Below are 24,432 nucleotides of genomic sequence, written 5' to 3'. Positions count from 1 at the left end.
TGCTGTAATTGAGCCACCGTGGTTAAAATAATGTGAATGAGAATAAATTATCAGAATGAAAAAAGTCAGCACTTAGCCTGTGTAGGGTGACCCTTACATAGTCAAAAATCAAAAATCCAGCTAGCTTTCCTCTGGGGAAAATTAATGAAAGTGTTCAACATTAAATCAGCAGTGTCCTCTGGGATTGTGATCAAACACTCTCTGAAGAAAAAAAGATGTGGAAATGTATCATTTTGTCATCCTGACGTGATATACTTTCCACAAGTATCTTCTCTGGTATCTTGCGACACAGGAGATGAATTTCCAGCAAACTACAATACCAAATACTGACACTTCTGCAACTCGCAAACAGATTGCATCATCAATTGGTAAAATTAAAAGATATATCTAGATAAACAAATTAAACTCAAGCTGAAGTAAAGCAGGCAATATTAAATTAGTGTCGCTTGTTGTAATTCAGGTCCAGAAAAGGCAAGTCTCACTATCCTTACATGGAAAACAGTAGCCTAAGCCAGTGTATCTCAACCCTGGTCCTGGGGACCCACTGCCCTGCATGTTTTAGATGTTTCCCTGCTCCAACGCACCTGATTCAAATGAATGCGTCATCATCAAGCTCTGCAGAAGCCTGATAACGACCCATTCATTTGAATCAGATGTGTTGGAGCAGGGAGACATCTAAAACACGCAGGTCAGTGGGTCCCCAGGACCAGGGTTGAGAAACACTGGCCTAAGCAGAATAACCATAGTTCTGGGCATTTGCACCATCATAACGTTTATCAACCCAAACCGGCAATTATTATGAAAACATAAACTCCAGGATTAAAAGGGCTACTGTGTCAGACAGATATAATACAATAAACTATGAACACCCCGTGAACAATCCCTTATGCAGAAGATGACAGTTGTGAATCTGTAATACCACCTCCTAAACGCCAGTCTTAAACGTGGGAAATGAAGGGTTAATCCGGAATGATGACGCGAATATTACTCCATGTGAAGTCATGTGGCCAAACCAACTGTCACGTAAACATTAGCTAGCTAACCTCGTCTACAAGCTCCAGTAATGAGCGAAGCATCATGCGAGGCCTAGTTAGCTAGCTGTCCAAAAATCTGTTCGATAGGTACTTTTACAAAAACAAAACGTGCAGCTGCAGTGCTAGCTTGTTATAGTCAACCAGCTCAATGGTAAACGTACGCTGCCTGTCCCTTCCACTTCTCTCGCGCAGTCAGCAGCATTGGCTTTGGGGTGGCTAACTAGCTGCTGGTATGCTGTATTCCAAGTCCTGAACAATTCTATAAGATTTTATTTGAGTAGCCGATTTATTAATTCGAACAACACGTTGCCCGTTTAGTGTATCGAGCTCCTTTCGCAGCGAGGGCGGCTGCTTTCGCAGCGAGTGCCGAGGTGCTTGTTTGGAATCGGCGTCGTTAAGGTAGGGTACTGTTTCTTGGCGAGCTAACATTTGCTGGTTATACCTACCTACCTGTCCTGTTCGAAAAGTTTTTGAAAGTCTTTGCTATCTTTTGCATTGTGTCTCAGTTTTCCCGACCTTTGACAACTGGCTTAACGGTGAACTATATAGCGGATTAATTCCAGCGTTGACCAGGAAATGTTATAACTACTAACGTACCTTGGCTAGGACAAGTCAGTGCTATTGGTTGGCTAGGTAGCAAGGACAGTGCATTGTATTTTCCCGGCTTACTCAAATGACACGTCAGTCGTTGAGTTGGTTTAATTCCTGTTTGAACGAAGCGAACGGAACAGGTGAGTTGATGTCTGCAGCTTGTTAATTAAACTGTTCGTCCGTAACCGCTAAATGTCTGGTGAAGTTTCACTAACCAACTGAACTCTATAACGTTAAGTGTACACTTCTAGTTTTGTATTTTAGTTTTACCTATCCTTCAAAGGTTAAGAAGGTTGCTATTAATAATAGCCAGTAGTACAGAAGTGCATGACGTGATGTGGAAACCCAAGTTATAATTTGAAACACACTGATATTCAAATTATTGTTTGATTGTTCGTTTGCAAAATGGATTGTAGTCTATTTGAGTTTCCATTGCTAAGTTTTAGACTAGGAATAACATTAGCTGTGTTTTCAATATTTTGATTGGCTAATATCAGAGAAAGCAGATGGCTCTTGTTCTACTGTATTACAAATAAGTGACAATAATTTATCATAGCGTTAGTCATTGAATATGAATTATTGCAGCTTTGTAGGCCAGGGCTATCCTATTTTGACTAAAGCCGACCCTTATACATTACTTGTATTCCAGCATGTAGTACAGACAAGAAATAGAGGTTTTCTTGTACAGAACATTTCTGAAAACATCCTCAACATTTTCAGCCTCTGCTCTGTTATGCGTTTTATTTTTTTGGAAGACCCTTAGCTGCATCTGGAACCGGAGTGCAGTCCATCTACACAACTCTGTGACATTATCATATAGCTCAGTGGTCTCCAACCCTGGTCCTGGAGAGCTACCGGGTCTGCTGGTTTTCATAGTGACCCTGCACTTCATGAATCAATTGGAGCAGTTGATTACACAGTTAACTCGACTCACCTGGTGTCTTGGGTCTCAATTGGGTGCTGATTTTAAAGTGAAAACAAAAACCAGCAGACCGTGTAGCGCTCCAGGTCCAGGGTTGGAGACCACTGATATAGCCTGGGCCTCTCATTGAGGAATACCCCGGTTCTTCCTAGCTTTGTCACTCTCTATGAGTAAACTGATAAAATCCCGTGCCTGACACCAATGCAACAACTGTTTTCAAACTTTTCTTTTTTTGTTGGTGGCTAAGGCCTTTACATCTCCGAGTGGAACTCCTGTGTATCCCCCTTCCTTACTACATTAATATTCACTCCAGCACTTAACTGTAGCATAGAATATCGTAGGCCTAATGATGAGGGATCTTGTCCGGTCTGGCTTTGTGAAAATTGGATCCCAGAAACAGTGGCTGCTTGAGACCTCTGCTGTTTGGTATTTACGCACAACCTTGACAAAGACACCAGCAGCAGAACAGTTACTGTATCTCAATACACAAAACTAAAGTGTGAAGCACAGTTTTAGTTACAAATACTTGGCAAGTTCAATGAGATATTTAAATTGAATCTGGAAGTGTGCAGAGGCCTTGCATTTTCTAATGTGGGCAATCACAGTTTCAGATTGGAAAAAGGAAATGGCTCATGTACAATATCCAGTAGCATTTTGTATGGATACAAGGTGGTGTCTTTTGTACACTGAGTGCAGGGGTGGCCTTCTGGATGATTTTCAGTGCTTGAGTGCCCAAGGCAATTTGACTGTGTGCTTGAGTACTTTTTTTGCATTGTAGGTGTGTGCAGAGACTATGGGTCTGATTTGCATACATAAAACTTGCAGTGCAAATTGCAAGCTGATGACGGTGTGTGTTGGCGTGTTCAGTCTGCCTGCAATTAATGTATGATTTACAAAGGCTACTGCTAATTACGAATGGTACTGCGGCTGCCTACTATTCCTATTTTTAGTGCGAAGCAGAGCTTAAAAGGCACAGTTGAAAAAACAAAACTCCTGTTTAGTGCATTGAATACACAGTGAAAGGTATAGTGCTGTTTCAGCAGTCCGCTCTGGCCATATAAACTTTGCAAATTGATTTAACACTGAACGTTGTATCTTCATTGGGTGTAGAGAAATTGACGTATCTTCTGGTGCCATGTAAGGGCATATCTAGCACTACAGACCCGGCAGGACAAAATGTGTACTGCGATATTCCAGCTGTGGCGGCAGTTGGCGATTGATTTAATCTCGATACGAGACTGTAATGTTCAAGTAGAACTTTATTTATTTGTCCCCAGTGGGGCAATTGGTTTGACAGTTGCCGGGGTGGAATGGGAACGTTGCATGAGATGTTCTGGGTCATCTCTTATTCATCCCAGAAGAGTAATAATTTCTGCGGTTGGGTGTTTGTCACTGAAGTCTCAGGTGCCACGGATTCCATGATTTTTATATTTTTCTTAAGGCAGTTCCGTGAATTTTACAGTTTATAGTGTTTACCGTGATTTTTCAGAAGTGTTGGATGGTAAGCAACTAAGCATAATAAATTACCTGCATCTGTACCTGCCAATAATATGCCAGATGAGCGCTGTCAGACAGAGATTGTATGCTGCCAGTCCTTTTAATTCATATCGCCCCTGCAAAGAGTGCCAGCTGGAATCATTGGCTACCTCTTTGCGCAAACCATTGTGCAACTGGTCGAAACACAAGCTGTCATTAGTCCGTGAAAAAAATGCATGACGACTGAGAATGACAATTTGCAAGATTTATTTTTGGCTGGACCGCAACAGCAGGGCCAGCCCTACAAACGCGAATGTCTGTGACTGAGTGAGTGACTGAATGAGTGATGAAGTTTCACCATTGGTCGGCCGAGTCATGAAGTTACACCGTTGGTCGGCCGGATCACCTGTGTTAGGTCCAGCCATATACTAGGTTTTTACCTGGTCTTGTTTAAAAATCACTTCAAAGAGAGTTCTGTGTTTAATAAAACCATTGGGCTCTGTTTAATTATCCTGTTCACACTGCCACGGTGTTGATTAGAATTCTGATGCATGGCCCCCTAGAATGATGTGGGACTTATCTTGCGCATCATTGGCTGTGTCCTTGGTGACGCCAGCGATGCTGAAACCCCCAGGACCGGGTTTGCCCTTCTCTGCTGTAGGCTGTAATGTTATGCTAGCGAGGGCTCAAGGTCCTTTTCAAGGTAGCGGATTAGAAGAGCGGGCTCATTCTTGTGGGAGGGGTAGACGGCTCTCTGTGAATTGCATTTGTGTGCATCCCGCTGCCAGATTAGATTTTTTTTTGATGTTTTTCAACATTTCATCTACCTACAGTATGACCTGTAAGCTGTCCCCATGCTGTGGAAACTGCCATAAAAACATATTTGGCCCCATCCTGAGTTTTTCTATTATTGCATGTCTGCTCACTGAATGGTTTCAGATCTTTAGGCAAAAAGTAGTATCAGACAAAGGGAACCTAAGTTAACACAAAACACATTGTTATTATTGGTTTTTTTTTCCATTTCTTTAATGAAAAAAATTATAACACCCTTATGAGAAAGTGACTTCTCTCTTCCCCGTAGCAGGGCTGCGTCTATGACCTCACTGCCTGGCCGGAGAGATGTACCCACCGCCACGGAAGGATTTTGTATCTTTAACCCTCAGTGAGCGGGACGGCGGCAGCTACAACAACAGCAAGCACTGGCGCAGGCAGTCCTGCTGGAGGGTCAGTCTGCCGATGCCCTGCACCTGGCCCCTCCCCTTGCCCCTCCTGGCCCCTCCCCTCGCCCCTTCTGGCTCCTTCCCTCGCTCCTCTTGGCCCCTCCCATACCTGGCCCCTCCATTCCAGCCTCTCCTGTGAGTTCACAGACCTAAAAGGAGAGGAGAATGGTTTCTCCCCCTCTGTCAATCCAACAAGAAATATTTATTTACATAGCACATTTCCTACACAGGCCTTCCAATGTAATGTCATTTTATTTTAAAATAAAAGACGTGTTAAAATTCGTAAGAGACATGGTGAAACCAGAAGGCAGTGAAGCAAACGAAAGCAAAGAGCCCTTTTCGTTCTCGGAAGCGCACAGCTGGCTATTTTCAGCCCTGCAGCTGGTCTATCACTAGGGATCATTTTCTCTGTAGTACACTTCACTTCTCCCGCACTAATTTGTGACCCTGGCAGAAGATGTCCCCCCCTCTAATAGATGAAACGTCAGAGGTGTTTCGTTGTGCAGGCGGCAGCAGTTTCTGCGTCTGGTCTAAGCCCGGGCGCTCCCTAGCTTTGGAGAGTGGTCCAAGATGGCGGAAGGATGGCCATTCTTGGTAGTGACTCCATGGGAGTCATTGACGTCACTTCGCCTTTTGGCTCGTGCTTCTGACAACCTTTTTATTGTGAGCGTGTGCTTGTCCTGTGCTTATTGTGCTCTTTTATTTCCTGTTTTTAATGTCCGGCTGCAGAAGTGGAAGCAGCTGTCGAGGCTCCAGCGCAGTCTGATTCTCTTCCTGCTGGCGCTGCTGGTGGTTTGTGGGATCGTCGCCTACCCCAATCTGACAGACCACTGGAGAGGTATGTTAAAATCACCTTAATTTCCATACCCACCATTCCTCCGTTGGACCGCACAGACTGCTATACCTGGCACTGCCACTAGGGACCATGCAGATTTCTTACACTTTGTGACCAAAAGTATCTGGACACCCCTTGGTCTGGGGCTGTTTTTCATGGTTTGGGCTAGGTCTGCATGACAATGCCCCTGGGCACACAGCGATGTCCGTTTAGAAATGGTTTTGTTGAGAATGGTATGGAAGAACTTGACTGTCCTGCACAGGTGCTGACCTCAACCCCATCCAACATCTTTGGGGGCAGTTGGAAAGTCGACTGCAAGCCATGCCTAACCATCCTATCAGTGCCAGACCTCTCTAATGCTCTGCTGGCTGAATGGAAGCAGATCCCTGCAACAATGCCCTGACATCTAGTACAAAGCCTTCCCAGAAGAGTGTAATTTGTTATAGCGGCAAAGGGCAGACCAACTCCATATTAGTGCCCGTAATTCTGGATGAGAGGTTGGCTGTCAGGTGTCCACATACTTTTGGCCATGTAGTGTATGTTCATCAATACTGCACTAATAATACTCATTTAAAGCTGTGTATTTAAACTGCTTCCTAATGTGAATAGAGCAGAGAAAAAGCAAAGACACAAAACTTTTAAGTCGGTAAGCAAGAAGTCAAATAATGCCTGACAGTAGAGCATCAAAATTGAGATGTACAGCGCAGTGACAGTTGTACGGTGCTGCTCGGTGTGTCCAGGCCTCTCTGACAGGTCAGTGAGGGACGACTGGGACAAAGAGAACGAGGCAGACCTGAAGCCCGTCCTGCCGGGGGTCGTCCCGGGGGTCGTGCCGAAAGTCGTTCCAGAGCCGAAGGAAGAGGAGGACGGGCTGGTTCTTCCCAAACCCCACGCCGCGGTCAGCGCCGCCGTCTTGCTCATTCACGACACGGCATCTCATTCATTGTTCATTACGTCACGTCACATTGAGTTACGTTCATTTGGAGGATGTGCTTTTCCGGAGAAACCCAAAAGTGCGAGGGAACTAAAGTGTGCCTTTGTCAACGGGTTAACTGCGTTCCCAGGCAAGCCAGTGCAAGCATCACTAGAAGGCTATGCCAACCTAGATCCAGGACACAATTATGGCATAGATGTTCCTGTCAATACCATAATGATCACTGACTTAATGAAGATAGCGAGTGATGGGAGGGGAGCCAGGAGGCAGACTCGAGAGATGAGTCTGCAGTCAGTTTTTGGATGGTGGCCAATGGTTTTACTCTCTTTTGTCAACGTGTAAAGTTTGTTCAACCACTGACGGGCATTACTCCACCCATTTCTCATATAGGCTGTCACATTACGCTCTTGGAAAACTGATTAAAGAAACAGCAGAACTGAGCTTCACAAATGTCCACGAGAGACCAGTATGCCTCTGGCAAGCCATGCTACAAGCTTACCCCTTTCCAACAGAGATTGAATGCGGGGCTAATAAACATTGGGCCTGCAGTGGCGGTGGGGAGTAATGCGTTTTTATAGCGATGAACTGTAAATTTTGTGTTGGCATACACACCCGAGAACAGTTTTATCGCTCCTCAAATCTGACCATCAAAATAGTGCTTCCTTTGGGCGCGGACAATGCAGAGCCCTGATTGACCGGACACGTTTTTTATCTTTTGAGATGTGTTATAAATCCTGAAAGGCCGCTACTGTTACCGTCCTAGATGAGCCGGATTGTTACTGCTGTCGCGTAGGCAGTTTCATTCATTAGATTTTGAGTGATTTTTACCGCCAGCATCTCAGATTGTCATTCCCAGTGGCAACTTGCCTGTACAGGGCTATCATCTACTGCCAAACGCAAATATCCGATCTCAGTTTAGCGAAGCAGTTTGGGCGCTGTGCTAATGACCCAAACTGTTGGTTCCAGTCTTGAGTGGGCTCAGCTTTTCGGGAACCCCTGAGCCACTTATAAAAGCCGCTTATTTCTGTCCCGCGTCAGCAGGTACCGGGCCGTACGAACGGGTCGCTTGGTGCCGACACACCCCGAAAACGGACTTCTGCTGAGCACGCTAATTGATTGAAAGCAGGTCCATTATTCTGATGTTGTGAACGCAGCTCACAAGCCCAGAGGCTCGGCTGCACCTAGTTCCCTTTACTTTTCCCCTTATTTTTATCCTATATTTATACTGGGCACGCTCTTCTCATTAGAGCTGAGTGTAAACTGTTCGTGGGCTACTTGCTACTCTGGAGTATGAGCTCTGCGGCATTAAGAAATGAAACTTTTTGTCAGTGCTGGCCTTTAACTTTCTGTTAATGTTGATTTGTCAGGCAATTTGTCAGGGGGAAAAAAGCAATTTTTTTTGGTTAAAGTCTCTGTTAGTACCCATCAGTAGAAGGGCGAAGGAGGTTTCGGCCTTCACACCAACATTGGAATGGGAAGTTTGCGCTCGCTCGTTATATTTGAAGCTGACGATCACTGGAGACGGGGATAGTCCCCCCCCCCCCCCCCCCCCCCCGCGTGCCCCCAAACCCACACAGCAAACAGGCAAGCGAGCGGGGCCTGATGGGAATCGATTGATGAGTTATACGTGCTCATAATCCTGAATGCGGAGAAACGTCCCGATACAATTAAAGCACGGCTGACTGTTCCACAGGAGAGCTCCCCTGCTGGTGCTTTCTTGTTAAATCTTCTCTCTCTCTGTCTTTTTCCTCTTTTCTCTCACTCTCTTTTCTCTCATTCTTTCCCCCTCTTTGTGTCACTGTCTTTGTCTGATGCTCTTTTTTCTCTTTCACTCTTTCTTTCTGTCTTACTCTTTCTCCTTTTCCCTTTCCTTCTTCTCTACATCCTTTCTTGCTCTCTGCCCCTCTCTTTCCATTTCCTTTTCTCCCTCTTCGTCTTTCTGTCATTCTCTCTCCGTTGTGAACCTGATAATGGTGAGGCATTTGAATTCATGTTTTGAGGCGTACTTACTGTGCTGTTATTTTTTTTAGCGTTTTGTTTTTGGGCTTTGTTGTTTGGTCTTGCCCAAAATTAATCTTGATTTGTTTGGGTCCTATGGTCAATAAAGGGAAGTCAAATCCCACTCTCTCCTCTCTCACCCCCTCTCTCTCTCAGAAAAAGCCGTTGCCAAACAGGCGTGGCCCCCCCAACCTGCAGGGCCGCTGGAAACGAGGGAACGAATCGGACTGGCAGGCGAAGGAGAAGGAGAAGGAGAAGCAGGGGCCTGTGGCAAAGAACAGAGATGAAGAAGTGCGAGGAGAGGAGGAGGAAGAGGGAGAGAAGCCACTGATCAGGTGAGCCCCGGCTTGCACCGACATGGCTTCCAAAAACCCACCCGATTGGCCGCTGAGGTCATTCAGCCTAGCACGCTCGCCTCCGATTGGCTCAGACAGCCTACACTGGGCCACCAGGGCCATTTGTTACCAGACGGGTGTCAGGAGCACGGTGCGTGCCTGCTGTAGCGCGATGAGTGTGTGTGTGTGTGTGTGTGTGTGTGTGTGTGTGTGTGTGTGTGTGTGTGTGTGTGTGTGTGTGTGTGTGTGTGTGTGTCTGTGTCTGTGTCTGTGTCTGTGTCTGTGTCTGTGTCTGTGTCTGTGTCTGTGAGTGTGTGTGTTAGAGTGTGTGTTAGAGTGTGTGTGTGTGTGTGTGTGTGTCTGTGTCTGTGAGTGTGTGTCTGTGTCTGTGTCTGTGAGTGTGTGTGTGTGTGTGTGTGTGTTTGTGTGTCTGTGTGTGTGTGTGTGAGTGTGTGTGTGAGTGTGTGTGTGTGTGTGAGAGTGAGTGTGTGTGTGTGTCTGTGTGTGTCTGTGTGTCTGTGTGTGTGTGTGTGTGCGTGCTCCTGCGTGTGCGTGTGTGTGTGTGTGTGTGTATGTGTGTGTGTGTGTGTGTGTGTGTGTGTGTGTCTGTGTGTGTCTGTGTGTCTGTGTGTCTGTGTCTGTGTGTGTGTGTGTGTGTGTGTGTGTGTGTGTGCGTGCTCCTGCGTGTGCGTGTGTGTGTGTGTGTGTGTTTGTGTGTGTGTGTGTGTCTGTGTCTGTGTGTGTGTGTGTGTGTGTGTGTGTGTGTGTGTGTGTGTAAATGCTGGGAGTCCTTCTCTCTTGTTTAGACGCTAATTAGCGAGCGTAATGGCCCGTAATGCCTGCTCCACAAAACAGGATGATGAAGGAAGTGAGGGGGGTGAATTCGGTCAGTGAAACTCTTTCCTGCACGCAAACTAAACGCATAAATTTGAGGAACCCCGGGCTCTTCCCGGGGGACAGATTCTTGTTTGAGGAGAGCCTGTTTGTGGCCGTGTCCTGTGCTGTAGACAAGACTCTTTGTGTTTCCACCAAATTGATGCTGCTGTGATTTAGAAATTTTTTTATGTTGAAGACCCTGAAGACCCACAGTGTCCGTCTGTTCTTGTCTGTGTGTGTGTGCGCGTGTGTGTACGCATGTGTACGTGCTCCTGCGTGTGCACGTGTGTACGTGTGTGTGCGTGCGTGTGCACGCGTGTCGCTCTGCAGCTGGAGGGGGGCCATGATCGAGGATGATCACGCCACGGAGCCGCAGCCCTCTGCCAAAGAGAAGGACCCGGCGCCTTCCGGACCCGCCGAACCAGGAGAGAGTGCCCCCATGGGGCCAGGTCAGGAACTGCATTTAGTCTTTACACACATCCACAGGGCTCAGGCCCAATGGGACACTCACAGACACACCCAGGGGGCTCAGCTCCAATGGGATACACACAGACACGCCCACGGAGCTCAGGTCCAATGGGATACACACAGACACACCCAGGGGGCTCAGGTCCAATGGGATACACTCAGACACACCCACGGGGCTCAGGTCCAATGGGATACACACAGACACACCCAGGGGGCTCAGGTCCAATGGGATACACTCAGACACACCCAGGGGGCTCAGGTCCAATGGGATACACACAGACACACCCACGGGGCTCAGGTCCAATGGGATACACACAGACACACCCAGGGGGCTCAGGTCCAATGGAATACACACAGACACGCCCATAGGGCTCAAGTTCTGTGGGATACACACAGACACACGCGCTGTAGCCTGCAGGTCAGTGGATGTCATTGGAAATTAGGCCAAGTGAACCGCATGCTGTGTGCTATAACTTTGTAGGCGAGAAATAATGGAGTGTAAAAAAAAAAAAAAAAAATCTGTTTGAAATGCTGCTTGCTGTTAGTGTTCAATGTGTCCATTTAGCTATTTTGCAGGTGCTTTTAAACCAAAGCAACTTGCAGTAGGAGCATTTCGTTGTTAGATATTGGAATGCAAGTGTTACCATGACACATTATAGTTAATGTGTAGTTTATTTTGTAATTGTAACCTGTGTTTCTCTTGGTATATGTGTATGCATGCGTGTGCTCTGTGTGTGTGTGCATGCGTGCGTGCGTACGTGTGCTCTGTGTGTGTGTGCGTGCGTGCGTGCGTGCGTATGTATGCGTGCGTGTCCATGTCCGTATGCGTCCATGTCCGTATACGTGTCCGTGTGCTGTGTGTGTGTGTGTGTGCACGCATGTATGTGTGCTGTGTGTGTGTATGTATGCGTGCGTGTGTGTGTATGTATGCGTGCGTGTGGGTGTGTGTGTGGGTGTATGCGTGCAGCAGAGCGGATGCAGGCGGTGCTGGAGGCCTTCAGACATGCCTGGAAGGGCTATAAGGAGTTTGCCTGGGGCCATGACGAGCTCAAGCCCATCTCCAAGTCCTTCGGGGAGTGGTTCGGTCTGGGGCTCACCCTCATCGACGCCCTGGACACCATGTGGATCCTGGGCCTGAAAGAAGGTACGGTGGCCCGGCCTGGACAAACATGCGATTCCAGCAGAAGCCTTCAGTAGCCCAGGAGATGGGTACACGTTTTGTTTGTCAAAGAGCAAATTGGATGGTGTTGAAAATGAAGGGCAGGATTGGGGTGGCTGGGTCATGTGTACCCGGTTCCTTTAGTCAAACACGGGTGCATTTTTTCTGTATCTGTATCTCAGATGGTGTAGGAGGTAGGAGGATTGGGGTCAGTTAGATTGTAGTTCAATCAGTTCAGGAAATGAATGTGTGTGGCTCTCTCTCTCTCTCACTCTCTCTCTCTCTTTCTCTCATATGCTCTTGGGCAGAGTTCCAGGAGGCCAGGAAGTGGGTGGAGACGGAGCTCTCCTTCTCCAAAAACGTGGACGTCAACCTGTTCGAGAGCACCATCCGCATCATGGGCGGTCTGCTCAGCACCTACCACCTGACTGGCGACTCCCTGTTCTTCGACAAAGCTGTGAGTCGCAGAGCCAATCTCACCCCCCCCCCCCCTTCCCCACCTCTCTCTCCAGCCGTCCAAATGTGCCGGTGACCAGTAAGAGTAACTGAAAATGATTTCTAAATGAAGCTTTCAGCTGCGTTAGGCTGTTCCTGTAAGTGAACAAGTAGGAGGACTGGGAAATGGTGGCTGTTTTGAACGGTGCTTTCTTTTTTAAGTGCAGAGGCGGCAGGTTTTATCAGAGCATTTACAGTTTCCAGTTTGGAGAGAGATGTGTACATGATTGTTTTTTTTTTGTTTTTTTTTTTTCGTTCAGAAAGATTTGGGGTCCCGGTTAATGCCTGCGTTCAGCACCCCCTCCAAAGTGCCGTACTCGGACGTGAACCTGGGGAAGGGCACCGCCCACCCTCCCCGCTGGACCACCGACAGCACCGTCGCCGAGGTGACCAGCATCCAGCTGGAGTTTCGAGAGCTGAGCCGCCTCACCAAGGACCCCCGATACAGGGTGAGCCCCTGCTGAAGAAATGCCCCCCCCCCCTCTTCTGTCACCACCTGCCGTAATAACCCAGGAGTGTTCTCACTCAGGGTCCCCCCAAAAACCCACACGCTCCCATTCTCTACCCCATTTCTCACCAAACACAGCAAGCCAGGATTGCTGTTGGGTTGCACAGCCGTGTTCAAACATAATTTTCTCTGTTTTGCATCATCCGTGTGAAGAGTGTTGTGCACACTGCTTGAACAGTGTTACATAATGTTTATTATTATTATTATTATTATTATTATTATTATTATTAGCAGTAGCAGTAGTAGTAGTAATAGCAGCAGTAGTAGTAGCAGTAGTAATAGTAGCAGTAGTAGCAGCAGCTGTAGTAGTTATAGTAGTTGTAGTAGTAGCAGTAGTAATAGTAGCAGTAGTAGCTGTAGTAGTAATGGTAGCAGCAGCAGTAGTAGTAGTAAAAAGTAGCAGTAGCAGCGTGTCTCCTCCACCCTCCCATTGGCCCCTGGTTTTGGCTGACTGGGGCCCCTCCCCCTGCAGGAGGCGGTGGACGAGGTGATGAGGATGGTGCACAAGCTGGAGGGGAAGCACGACGGGCTGGTGCCCATGTTCATCAACACCAACAGCGGGCAGTTCACCCACCGCGGGGTCTTCACCCTGGGCGCCCGCGCCGACAGCTACTACGAGTACCTGCTGAAGCAGTGGCTGCAGGGAGGCAAGAAGGAGACAGAGTGGGTTCGCACTTCCGCCCGCACCTCATTCCGCTTCGCTCCGCTTAACGTTTCAGCATCCGCTCCTCCGTCGTTTTGGCCCCGTTTGTTTGAACATTATTTCTCTACTTTGTCCACGTTTGGTTTTGCAATGGCTTTGAACTCCTTTCTTCTGAAGCTGCCTCCTGCCGTTTTTCTCTTTTTTACATTTCAGCAGCTTTTCTGGTGTTTTTTTTTTTTTTTTGGTCCGTTTCCCGCTTCCTGTTTGCGCGGCTTTGTAGCGGCCGCTGCGCTGGCTGTGTTCCCGGAGCTGCCGTAGCTCTGCGTGCGCGGCGGCGGCGGCGGCGCTGTCCTTCCGAGCGCTCTGTCCGCGGGGCCTGTGCTGTTTTTAGATTAATCCGCCTCATCTGAATTCTGTGCGCTCCCGAGCCTCGCCACGGCAACGGACCCGCAGCAGAGACAGGCACGAGGAGGGGGGGGAGGAGGGTAGGGGGCGCAGGTCGTCACGGTAACGGCGGCGATGATCCTTCCTTGGTTTTAACAGTACGCTCGAGCCGTTAAGGGTCGGTGTTCTATCCGAAAAGGGCGATGGGGTGCGATTGGCCCAGTGCCCCTCTGGCATCCCGAATTAGACCTCAGAGCGGCCGCCTTGCCATCGTGTCTCGCTGCCCTGGAACGTGCGGCCCCCTCGCTTCCGAACCCCCCCCCCCCCTCCCCGTCAGGAACCGTGAATCACCCCCCGCCCCCCGCCCCCCGCCCCGCTGGGCGCCAGTGACTCGCTTCCCCCGCGCCCCATGTGGCACCCCAAATTAAACCCGAACGCAGTCGCATCTGCCGTCGGGATGAGTTACTGGTCCTTTGACGCACGCTGTGTGTCACGTCAAAGGGAGGCGGCCTTTGGGAGGGAAGGCTGTCCGTCAGAACCGTACTGAGCAGGGCCGGGGGGGGAGGGGGGGGCATGCCTTGCTTTTCAGTGCACCGCTATCACTTCGCCCACTGGTGTGCAGTTTTGCACAGAAGGGTTTTTTTGTTGGCTAGCCAATTTTTGAATGTTAATCCACATATTCATACCATCCAATGCTCGTGTTCCGAATAAAAAAATAGTGAAATTAATTGGTCATTGCTGCATTTTGATCAATCTTAATTTTACTGTATGTATGGAGTTACAGTATATTTCAGTTTATTTCTCCTGTAATTTGTACTGGAAAACCAAATACTGTCAATAATATGAAAAATATAGTATGATTTTTTGGCCGTGTCTCCCAGCCCCCTCGTACTAGTGGAGATGTTTTTGGGGAGTACTGCAAGGCACGGCATTTACAAATTTTACCTCAATTTTTGGGGCATAAATTTTTGACTTGGAGCTCTTTTATTTGCTCCCTTCAGGTGTCAGAATGCGTGTGCTTTGCATACGCTTCCCTCCGCAAACCTGCCTGTTTTGCAGCGCTGCAGCTCTCTTATTTTTGTCATATTTGGCTTTGCTCAGTGGAGGGGTGGTGTTGAGTCTGTCACTGTTTTTTCTTTGTCATATTACCCCCAGAAGCGACTTTCTGTTCATTGTAAACTGTCAGTTTGTAAATATTTTTTGTGTTTGTCTCTTTCTGTATGTCTTTGTCCCTGTGTTTGTACCTGTATGTCTGTGTCTGTATCTGTATGTCCCTGCCTGTATGTCTGTGCCTGTATGTCTGTGTGTGTGTGTGTGTGTGTGTGTGTGTGTGTGTGTGTGTGTGTGTGTGTGTGTGTGTGTGTGTGTGTGTGTGTGTGTGTGTGTGTGTGTGTGTGTGTGTGTGTGCTGTGTGTGTGTGTGTGCTGTGTGTGCTGTGTGTGTGTGCTGTGTGTGGTGTGCAGGTTGCTGGAGGACTATATCCAGGCCATAGAGGGGGTGAAGAAGAACCTGCTGAGGCAGACGTCTCCTCTGAAGCTCACCTTTGTGGGGGAGCTGTCCCACGGCCGATTCAGCCCTAAAATGGTGAGGAAACCCCCCAAAACCGCCACACCTGTAACTCTACAGCTACACCTACACACCTGTAACTCTACAGCTACACCTACACACCTGTAACTCTACAGCTACACCTACACACCTGTAACTCTACAGCTACACCTCCACACCTGTAACTCTACAGCTACACCTACACACCTGTAACTCTACAGCTACACCTACACACCTGTAACTCTACAGCTACACCTCCACACCTGTAACTCTACAGCTACACCTACACACCTGTAACTCTACAGCTACACCTCCACACCTGTAACTCTACAGCTACACCTACACACCTGTAACTCTACAGCTACACCTACACACCTGTAACTCTACAGCTACACACCTGTAACTCTACAGCTACACCTCCACACCTGTAACTCTACAGCTACACCTACACACCTGTAACTCTACAGCTACACCTACACACCTGTAACTCTACAGCTACACCTGTAACTCTACAGCTACACACCTGTAACTCTACAGCTACACACCTGTAACTCTACAGCTACACCTACACACCTGTAACTCTACAGCTACACCTGCACACCTGTAACTCTACAGCTACACACCTGTAACTCTACAGCTACACCTACACACCTGTAACTCTACAGCTACACCTGCACACCTGTAACTCTACAGCTACACACCTGTAACTCTACAGCTACACCTACACACCTGTAACTCTACAGCTACACCTACACACCTGTACCTGTACAGATACAGCTACACACCTGTAACTCTACAGCTACACCTACACACCTGTAACTCTACAGCTACACCACCACACCTGTAACTCTACAGCTACACCTACACACCTGTAACTCTACAGCTACACCTACACACCTGTAACTCTACAGCTACACCTGCACACCTGTAACTCTACAGCTACACCACCACACCTGTAACTCTACAGCTACACCTACACACCTGTACCTGTACAGATACAGCTACACACCTGTAACTCTACAGCTACACCACCACACCTGTAACTCTACAGCCACACACCTGTAACTCTACAGCTACACCTACACACCTGTAACTCTACAGCTACACCACCACACCTGTAACTCTACAGCTACACACATGTAACTCTACAGCTACACCTACACACCTGTAACTCTACAGCTACACCTCCACACCTGTAACTGTACAGCTACACCTACACACCTGTAACTGTACAGATACAGCTCTACACCTGTAACTCTACAGCTACACCTACACACCTGTAACTCTACAGCTACACCTACACACCTGTAACTGTACAGATACAGCTCTACACCTGTAACTCTACAGCTACACCTACACACCTGTAACTCTACAGCTACACCTACACACCTGTAACTGTACAGCTACACCTACACACCTGTAACTGTACAGATACAGCTCTACACGTGTAACTCTACAGCTACACCTACACACCTGTAACTCTACAGCTACACCTACACACCTGTAACTGTACAGCTATACTCCCGCGCCTGTAACTGCACATCTATACCTACACACCTGTAACTACAGCTATACATCCACACCTGTATTTCTGGAGCTACACCTCCATGCCTGTAACCCTGCCTCATTTAATACCTAACAATTTTTACAGCAATTTTTTAATGTCATTATCGCACTGATGCATTTCATCAATTCATTTAGCAGACGCTCTTATCCAGAGAGAGACTCGCAGAATATCTCATAAAGCAAGGCTGGGATGAGCACCATCACTGATCTGAACAGTGACTGCACCCCCCCCACCCACCCCCCCCTTGTCCCTCAGCCTGGCGGTGATGTTCATCTGATAATCTGGAAAGCTCGTTTGGGCTTTGAGGAGTGAGAGACGGCGGGGCGGCCCGTCCCAGCCGTGGGGCGGCCCGTCCCAGCCGTGGGGCTGATTGAGAGGGCCACGCGGTGCAGGAGGGCGATTAAGAGCCCGCCCCAAAACGAGCCCATTTAGCCCACGCCGCTCGCGCGGGGGACCATTTTTCACTTCATTTCCCACAACGCAGGAGATTGTGCACTGTTCATTAGTGTGTGTGTGTGTGTGTGTGTGTGTGCGTGTGTGTGTGTCTGTCTGTGTGCATGCGTGCGTGCGTGTGTGTGTGTGTGTGTCTGTCTGTGTGCATGCGTGCGTGCGTGTGTGTGTGTGTGTGTCTCTGTGTATGCGTGTGTGTGTGCGTGTGTGTGTGCGTGCGTGCGCGCGTGTGTGTGTGCGCTTGTGTGCACTTTGTGTGTGTGTGTGCGTGCGTGCGTGCGTGCGTGCGTGCGTGTGTGCGTGTGCGCTTGTGTGTGTGCGTGCGTGCGTGCGTGCGTGTGTGTGTGCGCTTGTGTGTGTGCGTGCGCGCGTGTGTGTGCGTGCGTGCATGTGCACTTTGTGTGTGTGTGTGTCTGTGTGTGTGTCTCTGTGTATGTGTGCGCGCGTGTGCGTGCGTGCGTGCGTGCGCGCGTGAGTGTGTGTGCGTGTGTGTGTGTGTGTGTGCGTGCGTGCGTGCATGTGCACTTTGTGTGTGTGTGTCTGTGTGTGTGTCTCTGTGTGTGTGTGTGCGTGCGTGCGTGCGTGCATGCGTGAGCTGTGTGTGTGTGTGTGCGTGCGTGCGTGCATGCGTGAGCTGTGTGTGTGTGTGCGTGTGCGTGTGCGTGTGTGCGTGCGCGCGCGTGTGTGTGTGTGTGTGTCTCTGTGTGTATGCGTGCTCGCGATGTACTGTAGCTTCTCATTCATTTATTTATTTATTTGGTGTGTTTGCTCATTTATTGCGCTCGCGAAACTTAATCACCAGGAGCTTACCCAGGCAGTCTGCGGGACGCAGTTTAATTTAGGGGGAAACAACGCCGTCAGGCCTCAGAGTAAATTAAAAATCTTAATATTGAAAACCCAACGCCGCGCCTCTGTAATCTCTCGTGAGTGAAGAGGGGCTCGCCAGCGTGCTTTTCCGCGGAGTATTGCCGTTGCCATGACAGCAGTCAGGCGTGCCCGTGGAGTGCATGCAGGACCTGGAGAGGGTGGGAGGGGGGCGGGGCTCTGGAGCACTGGAGGTGACCGATGTCAGCTTCTGTTGTGCGTGCTGAGGGCAAAGGTTCACTTCCCGTGTTCAAACCCGGCTGTTTTGACGGCTGAATAAAACGTAGTCCTATTCTGTCATATTTTGATGTCCTAACTAGTGCAATCATAACTTATTTTATGTAGCGGTTTGGTTTGTGAAACAATCATTTTTTTGGTCGAGAAATTTGTATAAAATGTATAATTTTGTTGCATTTTCATGATAGAAATCCCGTACGGTTTCTGTTCACTGTGTTGTCTGATCAAGAGAGAAATGCAGTTTCTCCTTATACAAAAGCTTCTATGCAGTTTGGGCCAGTCAAGACTCCTCCCGACCCACGCCCCCAGGTGGAAAGTGGCTTGTGAGAAGCAACAGACCTAGGCACGCATTTTCATGTGTCTTACAAAGTTGCCTTTTCATTTTCGTGTTTAGGATACAGAAATTGGACTGTAATAAGCGGTGTTAGCAAGTTTCTGGGGCTAATCAGTTGCTAAATCCAAAAGTGCCATTTTTGAAATTAAGTTGATTTCACCCAATTCAGTTAAAAACGTTAGCTTGCATCAACTGAAGTGTGAATCCAAAATTACCTGTGAATGCTCGCCAAAATGTTTCCGAAAGTTGTGTTCTTAAGGAAAGGAAACTGATGAAATGGAAGACATCAAAGGGCTCCTAAATGGTGGAGGTGTGGACACGGCCACTAACACTAGCCATTTGGCGGATAACGAATAATTCAAAGACAAAGTAAATGATAGCGTACCAAACCCGCATTATGCTAGCGGAAAGGATTTCAGACACTTGTGTTCAACGACCTTAATAGCTTGAGAGATTGGCTGTGACAAAAAAAAAAAAAAAGCCCCCTCAAACACAGTAATCCCGCTGGATCCAGCCTGAGGACCTCTGGTCTAGCGTCAGGCTCAGAATTCGCTACTAATAGAGAAGGAGACGAGCGGACAAGGGAGGACTTTTGGGACACAGCCTGTGAGCCTGTCCCATTAGCACTGGGCTGTCAGCCACTCAGCCACTCTGTCCAGGCCGTCAGTTCAGGTGCTTTATTTGCCGTAGTTCGTTCTCTGGAGATTGCACTTATGGCGTCCGGTGGCGTGATTAGCATAGCGTCACGGCGGCGCAGTAGCTGCACACTGTGGAGTGCAGCCTTTTGGGATGGTCTTCTCATACATGGTTTGCGGTTTATTAGCTGCGACCGCAGCTCTATAGCGCTGTCTGTCAGTCTGTCGGTTGTTCCACAAAAGTGTCCCACTCCGTAGCGGCCACAGTTTTCGCCCCAGGAGGCTGAAATTTGGCACGGACGTTGGTCATGATAGAAGGTAGAGCTGAGTAACTTTCAAGGCCGATTGACCAAGAAGGGGGTGTGGCGATGGGTGTGGCCTCTCACAAAAAGGCACATAACTCCCGAATGTAATCACAGATTTGCACAGGATTTTGTGGAAAGGTTGGTTGTGAGCCAAAGAAGAGGTCACGTGTTTGTGTGAGGTTGTGTGCGTGGATGCACGCACACATGGATGCATGCGCGTGTGCGGTCGCAGCTATTGTGGATTCGCGCTTGTTTGTGTAAGAGCCGCCCTAACTCAGTTGTGGGTTTGTTTATCTTGCGGACAGAAGGAATGCTGGATAGTTTGCGCGGCTCGTCAAAAGCGTTCCCCTTACACAGATTGTTGCGTTTCAGCGCTCGTCGATCGCTTGACCCCCAAACGCGAAGCTGGGGAAGCCAAATTCTGTCGTCCCAAAGTCCCACCCCATCGCAGTGGTCTCTTCTCATCTCCCCCTGTCCCTCTCGCTCCCTTTCTCTCAGTGTGCAGTTCAGTTCCAAAGTGGCTTCCCACTGTGTTCGAACCGGGCGACAAATAGAACAAGCAGGATATTACAGGGCGGGTCTCTGTAGGAGTTCATTGTGATTGTAATAGGAATAGATATACATCCCTCTCTCTTCTCTTTCATATTTAAATTGGATTTTTTAAAAATATGTTCGAGAGGGGCGACAGCAGTCATTTGCTGTGCTCGAGAGGAAGGAGAGGTGAAATGGATGTAATCCGCCTCCTTATCACTCTCCTGCAGCACACATTTGCAAATTCATAATAGTTTATCGGCGTCCCAAGGCATCGCTTGCTGAAGGAACGATGGGCATGTGCATGGCAATAGCAGTGTGACATGGATAAGACCGGGCATTCACTTATTAATAATTCAGCATGTGGTATTTTACACTCATTGATACATTGTTATGTTTAACTCTGTTGCTCTCTCTCAAGGATTCAGGCAGGCTTTTATTAGCATGACTTGAAGATATTCAGAATTGTCGAAGCGTTTTAGAAAATAAGACACTCCAAGCAAGTGAAAGGAATACAATTAAAGAGAAGAAGGGCAGTCGTTACATAGAATATGCCTCTGAAATGTCTCTCTCAAATTGAAGTGCGTTTTTGTTTACATGACAATAGAACTCTTAGGTTCAGCAGTAAAAACAGAGATGATGTGAATCTCTTCTGCCCCCCCCCCCCCCGTGTCTCTTCTGCCCCCCCCACCCCCTCCCCTCTACCTCTTCTGCCCCCCCTCCCCTCTGTCTCTTCTGCCCCCCCACCCCCCTCCCTCCTTCCCTCTGTCTCTTCTGCCCCCCCACCCCCCTCCCCTCTACCTCTTCTGCCCCCCCCACCCCCTCCCTCCTCCCCTCTACCTCTTCTGCCCCCCCCACCCCCTCCCTCCTCCCCTCTACCTCTTCTGCCCCCCCCACCCCTTCCCTCCTTCCCTCTGTCTCTTCTGCCTCCCCCACCACCCTCCCTCCTTCCCTCTGTCTCTTCTGCCCCCCCCCACCCCCTCCCCTCTACCTCTTCTGCCCCCCCCCTCCGCTCCCCCAGGACCACCTGGTGTGCTTCCTGCCGGGCACCCTGGCTCTGGGGGCCCATAACGGCCTGCCGGAGGACCACATGGAGCTGGCGCGGCGGCTGATGGAGACGTGCTACCAGATGTACGCGCAGATGGAGACGGGCCTGAGCCCCGAGATCGTGCACTTCAACACGCAGCCGCGCAACGGCCGCGACGTGGAGGTCAAGGTGGGCGGGGCGCCAGAAAGACGGCCGACGCATTGAACGGTGGTTAGCCGAGGCAGCAGAACGTGGCTTTTTGAAAGTAGCTGGCAACCGTGTCGGCAGTATTCTCACAGTAAAGTTTTTCATTTTCACTTTAGCTTCTGTGGAGGTGGTTCACTCATCCTGTTAAAGCACGTTTCTTGTGCGTGGATGGGCCCCGTGGTCTGGTATCAAATCCGCGTGATGCCCGTGTGATGCCCGTGCGATGCCCATGCGATGCCCGTGCGGGACGGTGCACAAATGACTCTCGCCCAGGGCCGGGAGGGTTTCAGTCAGACAGGGATGAAAGCGCCTCACTGCTGGTCCATTAGGGACCCACCAGGCCACCAGTCCACTTGTTAAGCTGAACTTAACAAGACCTGACCGTCTTCCTCTGATTCATGTCTGTGCGAGCCTGACTTGTGGTCTGTGATGTCATAAGAAGCGGAACTTTGACTGTCGTCCTCTTGGGAGGAGAGTGTGCTTGCCTGCACTCTCGCAAATCGACATTAGAGGTCGACGTGGGCATTGCGGTGCGAACATGATTTGTGACTCCAGATTGGTAAGGAAAAAAAAGGTTTCTCTAACCAGCTTCCAATCAGATTAGTGTGCCATGCCAAAACGAGCAATATTTCTTTCACACACGGCAATTGGTATGGACTCAAGTCTGTAACAGACATTGGCCTTGATGTAACCCAGGTCTGACCCAGGTCTGACCCAGGTCTAACCCTTTTCTCAGCCTGCTGACAGGCACAACCTCCTGAGGCCAGAGACGGTGGAGAGCCTGTTCTACCTGTACAGGTTCACTCAGGACAAGAAGTACCAGGACTGGGGCTGGAAGATCTTCCAGAGCTTCAACAAGTACACCAGGGTGAGCTGGCGTGCTGGCGTACGCCTCTCTGTCTCTGTCTGCAGTTCTCGCTGTCTGCCTCTTCATTTATCTCTGAATCTCTGTCTCCCTGTATCTCTCCCTGTCTGTCTCTCTCTCTCTTTTACTCTTTATCTCTCTCGATTTCACTCTCTCGCTCATTCACCCTTTCTGTTCCTTACCATTCTTTTCTCCCTCCCCCGATGTTAATATCTCTGTGATCCTCTGCTATGGCCTTTTTCGTAATTGCAGCAGAAGCTGTGTTTTGTGAGACGTTAAACTTGCAGACTTCCCCCTACGGAGTGCGCAAAAAGTGCAAGATAATTCTGCACTCAAATTCACAAGTCTAGACATGGCAGGGGATTATTAAATAACTTTTAATCGCTGGCTCTGCTGGTTTATCATTCACATGAAAGGAGTTTTGCTCTGTTGGGGAAGGAAGAAAAGGTTTAAAATAGACTTGTGAGCGTCTCTGGTGGATGCTGATGAAACATCCTGCCGAGTCCTTTTTCAGAGCTTTGGCAGATTTTCCGTAAATGAAAATTGGACCCGACGCGATGAAATATAAAGGTGACGGCTGTGGACCTGGGCTCGTAACTGAGAGGTTGCAGGTTCAACTCCCACGCGGGGCGCTGCTGTTCAGCAAGGCGCTAAAGCCGAGCGGATTCATTTGACGTCCAGCTGTTTGAATTGATCGCGTGTAAAATGCAAGCTGCTTTCCGTGTCTGCCAGATGCCCGAACGTAAAAAATTTAAACGCTAATTGAATCGTTGCGGTTCCCCTCGCCCCCGTTCCCCAGGTGCCCTCAGGCGGGTACACCTCCATCAGCAACGTGCGCGACCCCGCCAACCCCAGCCCGCGGGACAAGATGGAGAGCTTCTTCCTGGGCGAGACGCTCAAGTACTTCTACCTGCTGTTCTCCGACGACCCCGAGCTGGTCAGCCTGGACAAGTACGTCTTCAACACGGAGGCGCACCCCTTCCCCATCTGGCCCTCCGAGCAGTGACGGGAAGCTCAGCCGCTCCCGCAGGAAGTGACACGTACAGTATGCGCACGCGCGCTCCCCCAGGGCTTCCCTGGGTGAGGAGCCGTTGGGGTTTGAGGGGAGGAAAGTTGGCGGTCTTGGCCGGGACGGGGGAGTGAGGTAGATATAGGACTGGGCCTTTTCTTTTTTTTTTTTTACTTCTTTCAGTACCTTTTTTCCTACCCCCTCCCACAGCACCTCTTCCACTGGACCTCGTCCCGTGGCACCTGTTTAAGAAGCCTCGTTCTCCTCGGTGTGAAATGGAGATTTCAGAACTTTGATGCAGTTCAAGATTCCGTTCGCTTGAGAATCAATCAAGCACTGTTGTTGTTGTTGATCTCCATCACAATTGGCCGGTGGCGGGTTGGGGGTGGGGCTTAGTATTTAGTATCCTATCCATTTTATTGGTGGATTCGGTAAAGAGGTTCATATTTATTGGCCTGCTTCCCAACTTCCTCCCCTCTCCAAATTTAGAATCAGACCCCCCCCCCCCCTCTGTTGTGTACGGGAGAAATCTAGCCGGAAAACTCAGGAGCCTGTGGGGTCTGAATTGGCTGCACTTCCTTGTTCAGCCGTTGGGTGGGTGCCAGGGACCACCGGGGAATCACTGCCAGAAGAGAACCGAAAAGCAGCCTCGTCGCTGGACCCCACTGGCGGTTCCGTTATTGGGGGGGTTTACGGTTTTGAGAAGTTAACCGGGGGGGGGGCGGGGGCGGGGGTCCTCCTCCGCCCGTGTTAGTTTCGACCGTCGCCATGGCAGCCTACCCTACAGCGGGAAAGGGTGGAGCTTTCAGTCTGTGCACTGTGAAATGTTTCCGTAAGAGAAGCCAAGCACTTGGTAAAATGAAACTTTTTATTTTGTGTGTGTATTATTTTTAGTTTTTCGTGTGTGTGTGTGTGTGTTTGTCACTTGAAATTGGAATAGAAGCTGCTGGCTTTTATTTTTTTATTTGAGCCTGTTTT

General features: G+C 49.2%; 1 protein-coding gene across 6 annotated transcripts; it reads left to right on the top strand.

The window, feature by feature from the left end:
• The first annotated feature begins 988 nt into the window (after nt 1-988).
• man1b1a (mannosidase, alpha, class 1B, member 1a) lies at nt 989-23,583 on the top strand. 6 transcript variants are annotated; one of them, XM_035391631.1, is made up of 14 exons: nt 989-1,433; nt 5,108-5,247; nt 5,973-6,081; nt 6,819-6,976; nt 9,170-9,345; nt 10,552-10,670; nt 11,657-11,833; nt 12,157-12,305; nt 12,604-12,792; nt 13,324-13,514; nt 15,342-15,462; nt 21,368-21,562; nt 22,317-22,448; nt 23,245-23,583. In XM_035391631.1, the coding sequence occupies exons 2-14, from the start codon at nt 5,143-5,145 to the stop codon at nt 23,449-23,451; spliced, it is 2,028 nt and encodes a 675-aa protein (XP_035247522.1). In that variant the 5' UTR covers nt 989-1,433; nt 5,108-5,142; the 3' UTR covers nt 23,452-23,583. The 6 variants fall into 6 exon arrangements, with proteins under 6 accessions (XP_035247522.1, XP_035247516.1, XP_035247519.1 ...); XM_035391625.1 differs by having other exon boundaries at nt 9,167-9,345; XM_035391628.1 differs by having other exon boundaries at nt 5,105-5,247; nt 9,167-9,345.
• Nucleotides 23,584-24,432: the final 849 nt, after the last annotated feature.

The sequence above is a fragment of the Anguilla anguilla genome, chromosome 14, assembly GCF_013347855.1.
Source record: "Anguilla anguilla isolate fAngAng1 chromosome 14, fAngAng1.pri, whole genome shotgun sequence".
NCBI classification, from domain to species: domain Eukaryota; kingdom Metazoa; phylum Chordata; class Actinopteri; order Anguilliformes; family Anguillidae; genus Anguilla; species Anguilla anguilla.
Note: the sequence above shows the minus strand (reverse complement) of the source record. Positions and strands in the feature narration are given on the sequence as shown.